The sequence below is a fragment of the Neofelis nebulosa genome, chromosome 10 (genome assembly GCF_028018385.1).
Source record: "Neofelis nebulosa isolate mNeoNeb1 chromosome 10, mNeoNeb1.pri, whole genome shotgun sequence".
Taxonomy (NCBI): Eukaryota; Metazoa; Chordata; class Mammalia; order Carnivora; family Felidae; genus Neofelis; species Neofelis nebulosa.
This window is the reverse complement of record NC_080791.1, coordinates 70,310,828-70,324,661: the sequence shown is the minus strand read 5'-3', so window position 1 is coordinate 70,324,661 and position 13,834 is coordinate 70,310,828. Positions and strand designations below refer to the sequence as shown.

The window sequence follows — 13,834 nt, the reverse complement described above, 5'->3', positions numbered from 1 at the left end:
CCCACTCACAAAAGCAACAAGACTACCTATGAGGAGAAAGCCACACAAAAAAATGGAATCTCAATGAAGAAAAATCAGTGTACTTTACTGAAGGATATAAAAGATCTGAATAAATAGGGGATATTCCATATTTCTGACTGGGAAAACATATTGTAGGGATGCTGACATTTCCCACACTAAACTATTAATTCAATGCAACACCATTCAAAATCCCAATATAAGTTTTATTGAACTAAAACAAACTTATTCTACGATTCATCTGGAATTATGAATCTGCTTGAATGGCCATGAACGTTTTGAACTAGAAGATTAATGAGCAATGACTTGCTATCAAAACATAAAATTATGCTATAAAATGGTGTGGGTTTTGTGCAGAAATAGATAAGATCAGCAGAACAGAACGGACCTGTGTAAAGATTTATATTTGATGAAGCAGTATTTCACACAATTAGGGGAAAGGACAAACTATTCAATAAACGGAGGTGGGACAACTAATTAGTCATTTTGGGAAACATAGGTAGATTTTGATTTCCCATCTGTGCGGGATATCTTTGATCTGCTGCTCCAGATACCCTCTCAAACAAACAAACAAACAAACAAACAAAAACCAAGAGAAAGGAAGAACATGGGGCTTTGGAATGCAATGGACATGTGACTCAAGAAACTTCCCTCATTTGCTGGGACTTCCTCTGTCAAATGAGGGTAGTTTGTTCTGAAGATTATATCTGATAAAACGTGCTAGCTGTGCTGCCGAGTTACTGGTACATAGAAAGGACTCGCTGACCTTTTCTCTCTCTTCCATTTGGCCCATGAGAACTTCAAGGGCCAAGAGTATACCTCAGTTGTCTATCTATTGTGGACGCGTGGGCGAATAGAAGCTCAGTTACATTTGCTGAAAGAACGAGCGACTGAACAAGCCACACTTGTTCACTGTTAATGGATAAACATATGTTCACATATGTTCATTGTTAACGGGTAAACAAGAGATGCCTTTCTGGCTTCTGCCAGGAAGATGAAACACTTCTGGTTTGTGAGAACAAGAAGTCAAAGAAAACCAGAGATCGGAGCCAGGAGGACAAGAAGGATAAGGATTTTCAGAGCAGGAAGACTCATCACATAAATCTCATGTTTTCCAATGTTCTTCAGAGCCCCAGGCTCTGCGGAGTAACTGGGCAGCCATGGGCCAGAGTGTGGGAACCAAAAACCCACGCTGGGAACCGAGTCTCCAGAGTGAGACACTGAAAGTGCTCATGGACAAAAGTCAGGTCACATGTGACCACACAATAGAACTCTAACCCCAACCTCTGTAGCAACCGGCCTGGGAAGCCAAACCACAACCCCTGTCGTGACATTTGGTACTTGTCAATGACCACCAGCTCCTCTAATTTTTGCCCCCACAGCCTCCTCTATTTCCAACTCAGGATCAACCAGAGAAAGCCAAACATGCTTTCCAAACCAATCACATAAGATGTTCTGCTTTTAGTTAGCCTGCTTCCAACTTCCCCATGTTAATACCCTACCCTCCATTCAGAACACACCAGCAGTCTGCCGTTTTTTCCCCCTATAAAGCTTTCCTCTGCCAGTCTCTGAATCCCTGCCAAAGGCTAGTGATGGCAGCTGACTCCCTTGCTATATAGAGAGTACTGGATAAGTAGCCCCGATTTGTTCTCATTTCAGTGGCCTTTATTTCCACAGGCCTATCCCATATTCCAACTAGATATTAGATACATGTTCTATACTGGGGTTTGTATATAAGGTTTTATTTTGAAAAGTTCTACTGCTAATTGTGTTTTTTTTTTAAAAATTCACTAATACAGATTAATGCCAAGAGACAAACGTCTCAAGGAATCTGAGTAAGAATGTTCAGCTTGCATTAAAGTAGGACACAAGTGATATATAGACAGATGGCAGCAAAGGGAAGCCAGACAAAGACAGGGCAGGGCCTGGGCAATGGACAGAGGCTTCCAGAGACCTCTGTAGGCTTTCTTCTGTAAACCAGGCACAGCTGAGTCCAGGAGACATAGGGGCTGGACTGTCTAGTTGGAACACCTCCTTACCAGCCACTCCTCAGACGTGGGCTGGAATTAACCACAGTTGTAAGACTGTAGAAATGTCCACCTGCCAGAAGTGTAGACAAATGAACCAAATACATAAATAAGGCCCTAGGAGGACTCAAATAAGAGGAAGACGACTGGGGAGGTCCTAGCCCCTTACCTCCATGGGAAAACGGCTTCTTAGATGCTGGGATTGGAGCCCTGTCTACCTATGACAATTTGCCTGCCTGAAATCCTAAAATTCTCAGGATCACTCTATAAAGTTTTAAAATCTATTTAAAATAGGTTACGGCTGCATTTGCCCAACTTGTGAATGTTAATATATGTCTCAGAAAAAAAGGAGTCAAATAAGTTTGGGAAACGCTGGTGAAACTAAGTTAAACAGATATCGTTTTAGTAGGACTTTGCAAAACCTTAAATATGCTAATATATGTAGTGAATCTATATAAAGCATTTCCCAAACTTATTTAACTGTAGAAATTGGTTTCCTGCCCACCTATTTACATCTCCTTGAACATCATTCTATGGCATACCATTCTGGAGACACAGGTTTGAGATAATGTTACCTTTCAAAGGAAAACCACCAGCTGGTTAAGTTAATGCCTCTTAAAATGCATCGTAACTCACCAAAGGGAGGATCAGGAGACCAGAGAGGAAGTGGCCCAAGAGGACAATTTTGAGGGAAGGAGGAAGAAGACAAAATTATAAAGCAGGGCCAGAGGCCAAGGAGGTTACAGTTGGGTCTCAGGTCAGCCTACCACAATTTAAGGACAGTAGGTGTTAAATTCCAGATGGAGGAAGTCAAAGATTATGCTCATCTGGTTTGTAATTTTCCTTAGCCAACCCTAGTATCGGTATCTCGAGAAGATGGAGAGCGGCCATGAGAATCATTGAACTAGATAAAAATGGAGATTTAGGTGAATGGTTGTGTTTATAGCATTTCATCAGTGATGGCCCTTGGCCCCATTTCAGAGTTAAGATAACTAAGGGCAGAGAGATGATGCACCTCATCTGATGCCTCAGCAAAGCCACTGTTCTTTCTGCAGTCACACCTTGAAGTCTTCGATAGACCATAGGGAAGGAGAGTGAAGTGTGACAAGCATCCCTCGTTTACTTACTTTAGAATCACGCAGCCTGTTCCTGCTGGTGGCGCAATCCAGAACACCTGGATCCTTGTCCTCCTCCGTGGGGTGCTTTCGGTGACCGCAACGGGGCAATTACTCATAAACTGTGTTTCTTCTTCATCTATGATCTGTGGCAAACCAGTGGAAAATAAACACATTATAATGCAATGTCACTTCGGGAAGGCTCTTAAGTTTTGGAGTTGACACTTCCTTAATTTTATTTTTAAACCTGTCATTTTGTGTTAGCAGCTCTATATCCCCAGACACCAGAATAGTGCCTGGCATAGAGTCCCAGTCAATGCTTGTTGAATTAACATGAGGGCAGGGATTTGGCACATGTTCCCTGCTCTCTGGGACCAGGATCTTGTGTCAGCACTTTGAGAAACAGACCACTAGGTGATGATCTTGCTTAGTTCGCTAAGATAAGCTGGGTCCCACTTCAAGGAAGCAGGAGGAAGAGGGGGAGGGGGGGTGGTGGGGAGGAGGAAGAAGAGGAAGGAATGATCCAAAGCCAACACCCTCTGAATAGCTAACATTTGCAATTCAGCTACAGTTTTATAAGGTGAAATCAAAATGCTAGAAGAAAACACCCCTTTGGAGGAAGTACACCGAAGTACTTAAACTCTCTCTAAGCTTCATGGCACTATTTACTTTGTGGTCTCTACTTTCCTAGTTTGTGCATTGTATCGGTGTTCTCCCAAGTTAACCATCAAGGTTTCCTTGGACACTGCAAAAAAACCTGGTAGCCACTTCCATTCCCCAAGACTCAGCATATCTCCTGCTTGCTTCTGGGTCTGCTGCCGAGACCTGCCTATCCCTCTAGTACTGTTATAGACTGTTAGACCTGGAGGGATCTCTTGAGGGAAATCATCTAAATTCAGTTGGTCTTTCGTGCCAACTCCAATCGACTGGCAGGAGCTGTGTCATGAGTAGTGCTAATAACAATAATCGATAACATTTATGGAGTGTTTAGTATGTGCTAGATGCTCAGCTAAGTGCTTTATCTGAATTACTCATTTAATCTTCAAATACAATTTAATAAGATGATAATATCCGTATTGTACTTATTTTACTTTTAAAAATTCATATTCCTTTTAGGACACCAGGCAAAAAAAAAAAAAAAACGAAGTCACTCAAGCTCCTTAGTTCATCATATATTTTTATCACTGGACAAAGCAAAAGCAATCTCCTATTTTATTCATCTTTACATTCTTTATCCTACCTCTATTTGTATATATCCGTTTGTGTGTATATTTATAAATGTACATAAAATATATGTATAAATAAAATATACAATATATAAATATAAAAATATACTATATGTATTATTTGTGTTTATACATACGTGACTTACTTGAAGTTACATACAATTGTTTTGTATTTGAATGTTTCTTCCACTTAATCTTAACACTTTTAAGATACCGGTGTCCCCCACTATCTGAAAGTACAGCATACCTATGAAACCGTTTGTAAGCTGACATGGCATAAACTAAAGAAGCAGTTACCATTAATTTATGTGGAAAATTTTTTGAGCGTTCCCAGACTCCAAAAATAACGTCTCTAAGACTCTTCTGACACCTTAAGACACATCTTGCTAACAGATGCACACAACAAATCAAGAGGAAACACAGATGCTCACAGATACAGTTCAAAGCCGTGGGGCTTGATGCAGGGATGCTGAGCACCGTTCCGGGGGAAGGAGGTTGGCCAGGACACTCTCGCTGCTCAGGGGTGCACTGCCTCCGAACAGCTCACTGCCCAACAAATGCTGCATGCTATTTTCACTTCTTGCCTTTTTTCACGAAAGTGAAAACCGTCTGTGGACCTCCCTCAGTTGGTGAAAACACACACCAGAGTAGGTCTTGTGTAAAAGCGGGGTGGTAGAAAGCGAACTTTCAAAAAGTGGGAATGCCCGTATGCCACTGTTACCGTATGTGAATGTAATTCGTTGCTTCTGACTGCTGCCTAGTATTCCACTGCATGCACAGACCACATTTTACTTATCCATTTTCCCAGGGAGGCGCAGTCAGCTGACTTCCAGATCTTTACCTCCACAAACATGCTGCAATGAAGACCTTCACGCTGCTCTGCTTGGGAACCCACATGAGAGTTTCTTAGCAATATAAACCATGGAGTGGGATTGCAAAGCTATTGGGTTGTGGATATGAACATATTAATTTCACTAAGTACTGCAAGACCGCTGTACAGAATGGCTACACCATTCATTCTATTAGCTAGTCACAAGTGTTCCCGTTTTCCTATATCCTCACCAGTATGTAGGATTATTGGGCTAATTGGTTCTCATCTGATGGATGTAAAGTGGTATCTTGTTTTCATTTAATGCTAGCAACTTTGAGCAGCTCTTCATAAATTTATCAGGTTTCTCCTTCTGTGAATTGCCTCATCAGAATTTTTGCTGGTGGATTTTCCGGTCTTTTTCTTGCTGATTTGTAGTACTTTCTACATATGAATCCCCAATCATTTACAAATATCTTTCTGTCACCCAGCTGTTAATCGTACTTTTGGAATTTTTCATTTAATAGATATAACTTGCATCTAGTCAAATTTACCAATTTCTCTTCTATGGCTTGCACTTTTGCGGTCTTGCCTAACTGAGACCACAGAGATATTTTCCAATATTTTTTTCCATTGGCTTTATAAGTTTACCTTTCGCGTTTCGGTTTTCAATGCATTTAGATTTTATTTTTTAATATAATGGAATAGGGCTCCAACTCCACTTTTTCCACACTATGAACTAATTAAAAAAATTTGTTTGTTTGTTTGTTTGTTTATTTATTTATTTATTTATTTATTTATTTATTTATTTATTTATTTTAGAGAGAGAGTCAGAGAGCGAACAGGGAAGAGGGGCAGAGGGTAGAAAGAGAGAATCTCAAGCTGGCTCCATGCTTAGCGTAGACCCGAGGCGGGGCTGTATCCCAAGACTCTGGGATCATGACCCTAGCCAAAATTAAGAGTCGGATGCTTAACCGAGTCTCCCAGGCGTCCCTAACCTTAATTTAAAAAAAATTTTTTTCTAACATTTATTCATCTTTTGAGAGACAGAGCGTGAGCAGGGGAGGGGGAGGGGCAGAGAGAATCCCAAGGGGCAGACACAGAATCCCAAGCAGGCTCCAGGCTCTGAACCGAGAGCACAGAGCCTGATGCGGGGCTCGAACTCACAAACCGTGAGATCATGACCTGAGCCGAAGTCAGACGTTTACCTGACTGAGCCACCCAGGCGCCCCTAACCCTAATTTTTGAAGAGCAGTTTTAGGTTTCCAACAAAATTGAGCAGGAAGTCCAGAGTTCCTATAGACTCCCTGTCCTCACACATGAACAACTTTCTGTATTACCAATAACTGACACCAGAGTGGTACATTTGTTATAACTGATGAACCTACACTGACACATCATCAGCACTCAAAGTCCAGAGTTTACATGAGGGTTCGCTCTTGGTGCTGTATATTCTATGGGTTTTGAAAAATGTATAATGACATGTATTCACCATTGAAGTAAGTATTACAGTATTATACTGAATAGTTTCACTGCCTTAAAAATCCTCTGTATTCTGCCTATTCATGCTCCCCTCCCTCCAACCCCTGGCAACCATTAATCTTTTGTTATAATTGCTTATTAGTTCCACGAGGTTTTTTGTTGATTCTTTCAGATTTTCCTACATAGACTATCAGGTCATCAGAGAAAAAAAAGAGTTTTATTTCTTCTTTCCCATTCTGTATAACTTTTTATTTCCTTTTCTTCTCTTATTGCAGTATCTAGAATTTCCAGTATGCTGTTGAAAAGTAGTGGTGAGAGGGGACATACTTGCCTTGTTCTTGATCTTACTGAGAAAGCTTCAAGTTTCTTACCAGTAAGTATGATATTAGGTATAGGTTTTGTTTGTAGATGCTTTTTGTCAAGTTGAGGACATTCCTCTCTATTCCTAGTTTGCTGAGGGTTTTTATTATGAGTGGGTATTGGGTTTTGTCAAATGCTTTTTCCACATCTATTGAAATAATCACATGATTTTTCTTCTTCAGTCTGTTGAAAGTAACGGATTACATTAACTGATTGTCAAATGTTGAACCAGCCTTGCATTACCTGGGATAAATTCCACTTGATTATGGTATATGTAATTTTTATACATTGCTGAATTTGATTTGTTAACATTTTTGTTGAGGAATTTTGCATCTACCTTCATGAAAAATATGAGTCTGCAGGGTTTTTTTTTTCTTTTTTTTTTTAAATTTTTTTTTCAACGTTTTTTATTTATTTTTGGGACAGAGAGAGACAGAGCACGAACGGGGAAGGGGCAGAGAGAGAGGGAGACACAGAATCGGAAACAGGCTCCAGGCTCTGAGCCATCAACCCAGAGCCTGACGCGGGGCTCGAACTCACGGACCGCGAGATCGTGACCTGGTTGAAGTCGGACGCTTAACCGACTGCGCCACCCAGGCGCCCCTTTTTTTTCTTTTTTTTGCAAATTTTTGTCTAGATTTGGTGTTAGGGTAACACAGGCATCATAGAATGAGTTAGAAAGTAGAATGTTGGTATAATTTCATCATTCAATGTTTGTAGAATTCACCAGTGAGCCCATCTGGGTCTGGTGCTTTCTGTTTTGGAAGGTTATTAATTAGTAATTCAGTTCTTTAATAGATACAATAGATACAGGTCTATTCAGATTGCTTATTTCTTCTTGTGTAAGTTTTGACAGATTGTGTCTGTTAAGGAATTGGTCCATTTCATGTAGGTTATACATTTATGGGCATAGAGTTGTTCATAATAGCCCTTTATTATTCCTTTAGTGTCCATTGGATCGATAGTAATGTTACGTCTTTCATTTCTGATATTAGTGATTTTTTCTGATATTAGTGATTTTTGTTTTCTCTCTCTCTCTTCTTTTTTTTTTTTTTAATTTTGGCTAGGGGTTCATCTTTTTTTTTTTTTTTTTATCTTTTCAAAGAGCCAATCTTTTGATTTTGTTAGTTTTCTCTATTGATTTCTTGTTTTCAATTTCATTGATTTCCGCTCTCATTTTTATTACTTCTCTTCTGCTTACTTTGGATGCAATTTTCTTTCTTTTTCTAGTTTCCTAAGGTGGAAGCTGAGATTATTGCTTAGACCTTTTTCTTTTCTTTATTTTTTTTCATTAATTTTTTTTTTAACATCTATTCATTTTTGAGAGTGAGAGAGAGCATGAGCAGGGAGGGGGCAAAGAGAGAGGGAGACACAGAATCCGAAGCAGGCTCCAGGCTCTGAGCTGTCAGCACAGGGCCCTACGTGGGGCTCGAACTCACAGACTGTGAGATCATGACCTGAGCTGAAGTCGGAAGCTTAACCGACTGAGCCACCCAGGCGCCCCTTTCTTTTCTAATATATACATTCAATGCTATAAATTTTCCTTAAGCATTGCTTTTGCTATATTCTACACATTTTGATAAATTGTATTTTCATTTTCATTTAGTTTAAATATTTTTAAAATTCTCTTGAAATTTCTTCCTTGACTCATGTGTTGGTTAGAAATGTGCTATTTATAAAAAAAAGAAAAAAAGAAAAAAAGAAATGTGCTGTTTATGGGGATTTTTCAGCTATCTTTCTGTTATTGATTTCTAACTTAATTTCATTGTAGTCTGGGAGCAGACATTGTATTTCTCTGTATTTGTTAAGGTGTGTTTTATGGCCCAGAATGTGGTATATCTTGGTGAATATTTCATGTGAGCTTGAGAAGAATGTGTAATCTGCTATTGTTAGATGAAGTAGTCTATAGATGTCAATTATATCCACTTTATTGATAGTACTGTTGAGTTTGACTATGTCCTTACTGATTTTCTGACTGGTAGATCTGTCCATTTTTTTTTTTTTTTTTTTTTTTTTTTTTTTTTTCAACGTTTTTTATTTATTTTTGGGACAGAGAGAGACAGAGCATGAACGGGGGAGGGGCAGAGAGAGAGGGAGACACAGAATCGGAAACAGGCTCCAGGCTCCGAGCCATCAGCCCAGAGCCTGACGCGGGGCTCGAACTCACGGAGTGCGAGATCGTGACCTGGCTGAAGTCAGACGCTTAACCGACTGCGCCACCCAGGCGCCCCTAGATCTGTCCATTTCTAATAGAGGGGTGTTGAAGTCTCCAACTATGATAGTGGATTCATCTATTTCTCCTTGTAGCTCTACCAGTTTTCATATCACATATTTTGATGCTCTGTTGTTAGGTGCATACATATTAAGGATTATTATGTCATCTTGGAGTACTTAACCCTTTATCATTATGTAATGTTCCTCTTATTCCTGATAACATTCCTTGCTCTGAAGTCTGCTCTGTGTGATATCAATACAGCTACTCTTTCTTTCTTATGATTAGTGTTAGCACTGTGTACCTTTCTCTATCATTCTGCTTTTAATTTATATGTGTCTTTATTTTTAAAGTGAATTTCTTATAGACAACACATCAGGGTCTTGTTTTTGATTCACTCTGGCAATCTGTCTTTTAGTTGGTATATTTAGACTATTCATGTTTAAGGTGATTATTGATATAGTTGGATTAATATTTGCCACATTTATTTTCTATTTGTTGCCCTTTTTTGTTTTTATTTTTGCCTTTCACACTTCTGTCATTTTTGGCTTTGATTGAACATTTTATATGATTCTATTTTCTCTCCTTTCTTAGCAAATCAATTATACTTCCTTTTTTTTTTTTTTGCTTTTATAGTGGTTGTCCTAGAATTCATAGTATACATTTATAACTAGTTCAAGCCTACCTTTAAATAACACCATACTGTTTTACAGATAGTGCAGTCACTTTATAATGACCAAAGATTCCCAGTTCGTTCCTCTGGTCCCGTACACTGTTGTTGTCATTCATTTCACTTATACGTGTCATGTATATAGATGTAAACATACATAATTGAATGTATTATTGCTATTATTATTTTGAACAAACTGTTATCTGTTAGTTCAGTTAAGAATAACAAAAAATAGGGGTGCCTGGGTGGCTTGGTCGGTTAAGCATCCGACTTCGGCTCAGGTCATGATCTCACGGTCCGTGAGTTTGAGCCCCGCGTCAGGCTCTGTGCTGACAGCTCAGAGCCTGGAGCCTGTTTCAGATTCTGTGTCTCCCTCTCTCTGACCCTCCCCCATTCATGCTCTGTCTCTCTCTGTCTCAAAAATAAATAAACGTTAAAAAAAATTAAAAAAAAAGAATAACGAAAAATAAAAACTATTTTATTCCTTCACTTATTCCTTCTTTGATGCTCTTCTTTATGAAGATCCAAGTTTCTGAATTGTATTATTTTTCTTCTCTATAAATAACTTCTAAAGCATTTCTTGCAAGACAGGTCTACTGACAACAACTTCCTTCAATTTTGATTTGCCTGACAGTCTTTATTTCCTCTTCACATTTGACGAATAACTTCAGAGAGCACAGAATTCTCAGTTGGTATTTTGTTTCAACACATTAAGTATTTCACTCCACTCTCCTCATATTTGCATGGTTTCTGAGGAGAAATTGGATATAATTTTTATCTTTATTCCTATATAGGTAAGTGTTCCCTCCGCCCCCCCCCACCCACACACACTCTGGTTTCTTTCAGGATTTTTTCTTTACCTTTGACTTTCTTTAGCTTACAGATAACTTTACTTGCTGTTAGAATGGAGTGGTGACTTCCAAGCTTCTTACATGTGGGATGGGACACCAGAAGTCCACACCGTGAATTACTTTCACACTACTTAATCCATCTTTCCCCCATTTTGTGGGGGATTTTATGATGCCACCTCTGTCATCTATAGGATGACAATGTAGCTTATTGTCCAGACAAGGATGAAGAGGGTGTTACTAACCATTGTTCTGGAATAACAGGCAAAACTGAGACTTTCCCAGGCAAATGGAGCATATATTCAACCGAATCCTATACCGTTCCCAAACACGTTTCTGGGCTTTCCATTTTGGTCTCCTGCCCACCCCCTGCCCACAGCACTGTAATATATTTTAAAATCTAGAAGGGCAAGTCCCCTTTCCTAGCTTGTCTTTGTCAACAGTGTGTTATCTTTTTTGTTTTAAGTTTATTCATTTATTTTTGGAGAGACAGAGAGAGTGCAAGTGGGGAAGGGGCAGAGAGACAGAGGGACAGTCCCGAGCAGGCTCTGTGTTGTCCTGGGGGGCTTGAACCCATGAAACCGTGAGATCACTACCTGAGCTGGAACCAAGAGTCAGATGCTCAACCAACGGAGCCACCCAGGCGCCCCTGTGTTATTTTCTTGTAAGTCTTTATTTTTACATATATAATACACAAACTCTAAAAACTTCCTTACCTCTCTGTCATTGTATCTTCCTGATGTGACGAAATCCTAACCTAAGATAAACTGCTCACCCTGTGATAAGACTGATTGTCTCCTATATTAATTGACTCCTAGCCTTGAGTCTGTCCTGCTATACTGCTCTGTGTATCTGATAAAACCTCAGCAGATTAGACTCTGGTAAAATACTTTCTATTTATCATTTTACTTTCCCATTCTTTTTTTTTTTTTTTTTAATTTTTTTTTCAACGTTTTTAATTTATTTTTGGGACAGAGAGAGACAAAGCATGAACGGGGGAGGGGCAGAGAGAGAGGGAGACACAGAATCGGAAACAGGCTCCAGGCTCCGAGCCATCAGCCCAGAGCCTGACGCGGGGCTCGAACTCACGGACCGCGAGATCGTGACCTGGCTGAAGTCGGACGCTTAACCGACTGCGCCACCCAGGCGCCCCTTACTTTCCCATTCTTGACAACGATGATCTCAAATCTCCTCCACTCTCCCCAAACCTCTGATCTTTATCTCTCCTCTTTACTCTTATTGTTTTACCTTGCTTCTTACTTTACAGGAAAAAACAGAAGTCATCAGATGTAAAGTCCTTCATTTTCTCGGCTGCATCTACCCTGTCCTCCTTCTTGCTGTTTATAATAGAGGGGTCTTACTTTGCCTACATCTCTGCTTTGCTCCCATCACTTCTACCTGACTCTAACAATTACATTTTGCCCCTCCAGATTCAACTTTTGCCCCCACGAAATCATTCCCTTTAGCCTATTAAGCACATTTGAGTCTTTCCCATTGAAAAATTAAGCAATCCTCAGTTACTCCTCCATTTCTCCCCAGTTACAGTGTTTTCTCTCTCTGTCACGAAATGCTTGAAGGCATTGGCTTTGCTTTCTGCCTTCACTTCACCTCCCACTTATTCTCAGCCCAATCCCAGGAGTTTGGGGAACATCATGGTACCCAGACAGCTCTAGCTAAGACCATCAGTGTCTTCTGCAGTGCTTAATCCAGTAAATACTATGTAGTCTTTCTTCTTGAAGCACTCTCTCTCTGCTTGGCTTTAGTGTCATAGCTCCTTCCTGTCCTACCAACCCCTCCACTTTCCTGTCTCCTCCACTTTCTTTGGCTGCTCATCCTCCTCTACCGGTCTTTGAATCTGAAATGGCTCAAGGCTAGTCCTAAGCCCTCTCCAGTTCTGACTTTATTCTGTCTCTGCAGGTGATCTCATCCAACTCATGGCTTTAATTACTACCTATGTGTGGATGAGTCACAAGTTTATCTTTCCAGCCTTGGTCATTCCTCTGGTCTCCAGACATGTATCTCTGACCTCCTATCTTCTATTTGCATTTCCTGTTGGATTAAAACCACCTCAAATCCACCTTGTCAGCAACTAACTTAACTATCCTCTGTCTAGCCTGGCCCTAATTCAGTTTTGCGAGTCAGAAACACTGGATGTCCACCTGGGTTCTTTCCTCCCTCCCCCCTTCACATCCAGCAGCTGTCCATTTTACCTTCCAAATATCTCCTGAATTCCTACAACCATCATTACTACTACCCCAGACTAAGCTATGTCATTTTTAATCTGAACTAATATAAAGTTGTTATTCTAAGTAGCCTTTGTACCTTGTCTCTTGCCTTTCTCCAATTTGTTCTCTATATGGCAAGCCAAAGTGATCTTTCAAAAACACAAAAACAATTACAATGTCCCCCTCCTTAGAACAATTTCATTGCTTCTAGAATCAAGCTTTTCATTGCTTCTAGAACCAAGACGGAAATCCTTAACAAACTTGAATCTCTGCCTTCCTACCTCTCTAGCCTCATACCGTGCTATCTCCCTCCTTGTTTTCTGCACTTGGCTACACTGGACTTGTGTCTTCTCCTGCCAAAGCCCGACAAATTCGTATTTCCTTTTCCCTCCCGTCCTTTCCCTCTCTTCATCTCCCCTCTTCTTCCTTCTTTCCCTCTCTCGTCTCTTCCTTCCCCTCTGTCCTTTACTTAATCTCAGCTCACTTATTTTTTCATTGAAAAGACTTCCCTGCCTTCCTCCACGTGGCAATTCCCTCCCTTATATGTTCTCACAGGACACATCTCTTTCCTTTTAGACACCTTATTTTTTTTTTTTTTTTATAAATTTTTTTTTTTTTAACATTTTTTATTTATTTTTGGGACAGAGAGAGACAGAGCATGAACGGGGGAGGGGCAGAGAGAGAGGGAGACACAGAATCGGAAACAGGCTCCAGGCTCCGAGCCATCAGCCCAGAGCCTGACGCGGGGCTCGAACTCACGGACCGCGAGATCGTGACCTGGCTGAAGTCGGACGCTTAACCGACTGCGCCACCCAGGCGCCCCAAGACACCTTATTTTTTAAT

General features: G+C 40.2%; 1 protein-coding gene across 4 annotated transcripts in view; it reads right to left on the bottom strand.

Moving 5' to 3' along the window:
• The window catches only part of SPON1 (spondin 1), a 259,933-nt gene that overhangs the window by 183,194 nt on the left and 62,905 nt on the right, over window positions 1-13,834 (bottom strand). For all 4 annotated transcript variants that reach the window (XR_009249792.1, XR_009249793.1, XM_058688314.1 and 1 more), the window contains exon 3: window positions 3,173-3,306. Coding sequence is in view for 2 of the 4 variants with exons in the window: in XM_058688314.1 (XP_058544297.1) it covers window positions 3,173-3,306 (134 nt within the window). In the remaining 2 variants the exon portion in view is untranslated. The remainder of the gene's footprint in view (window positions 1-3,172; window positions 3,307-13,834) is intronic.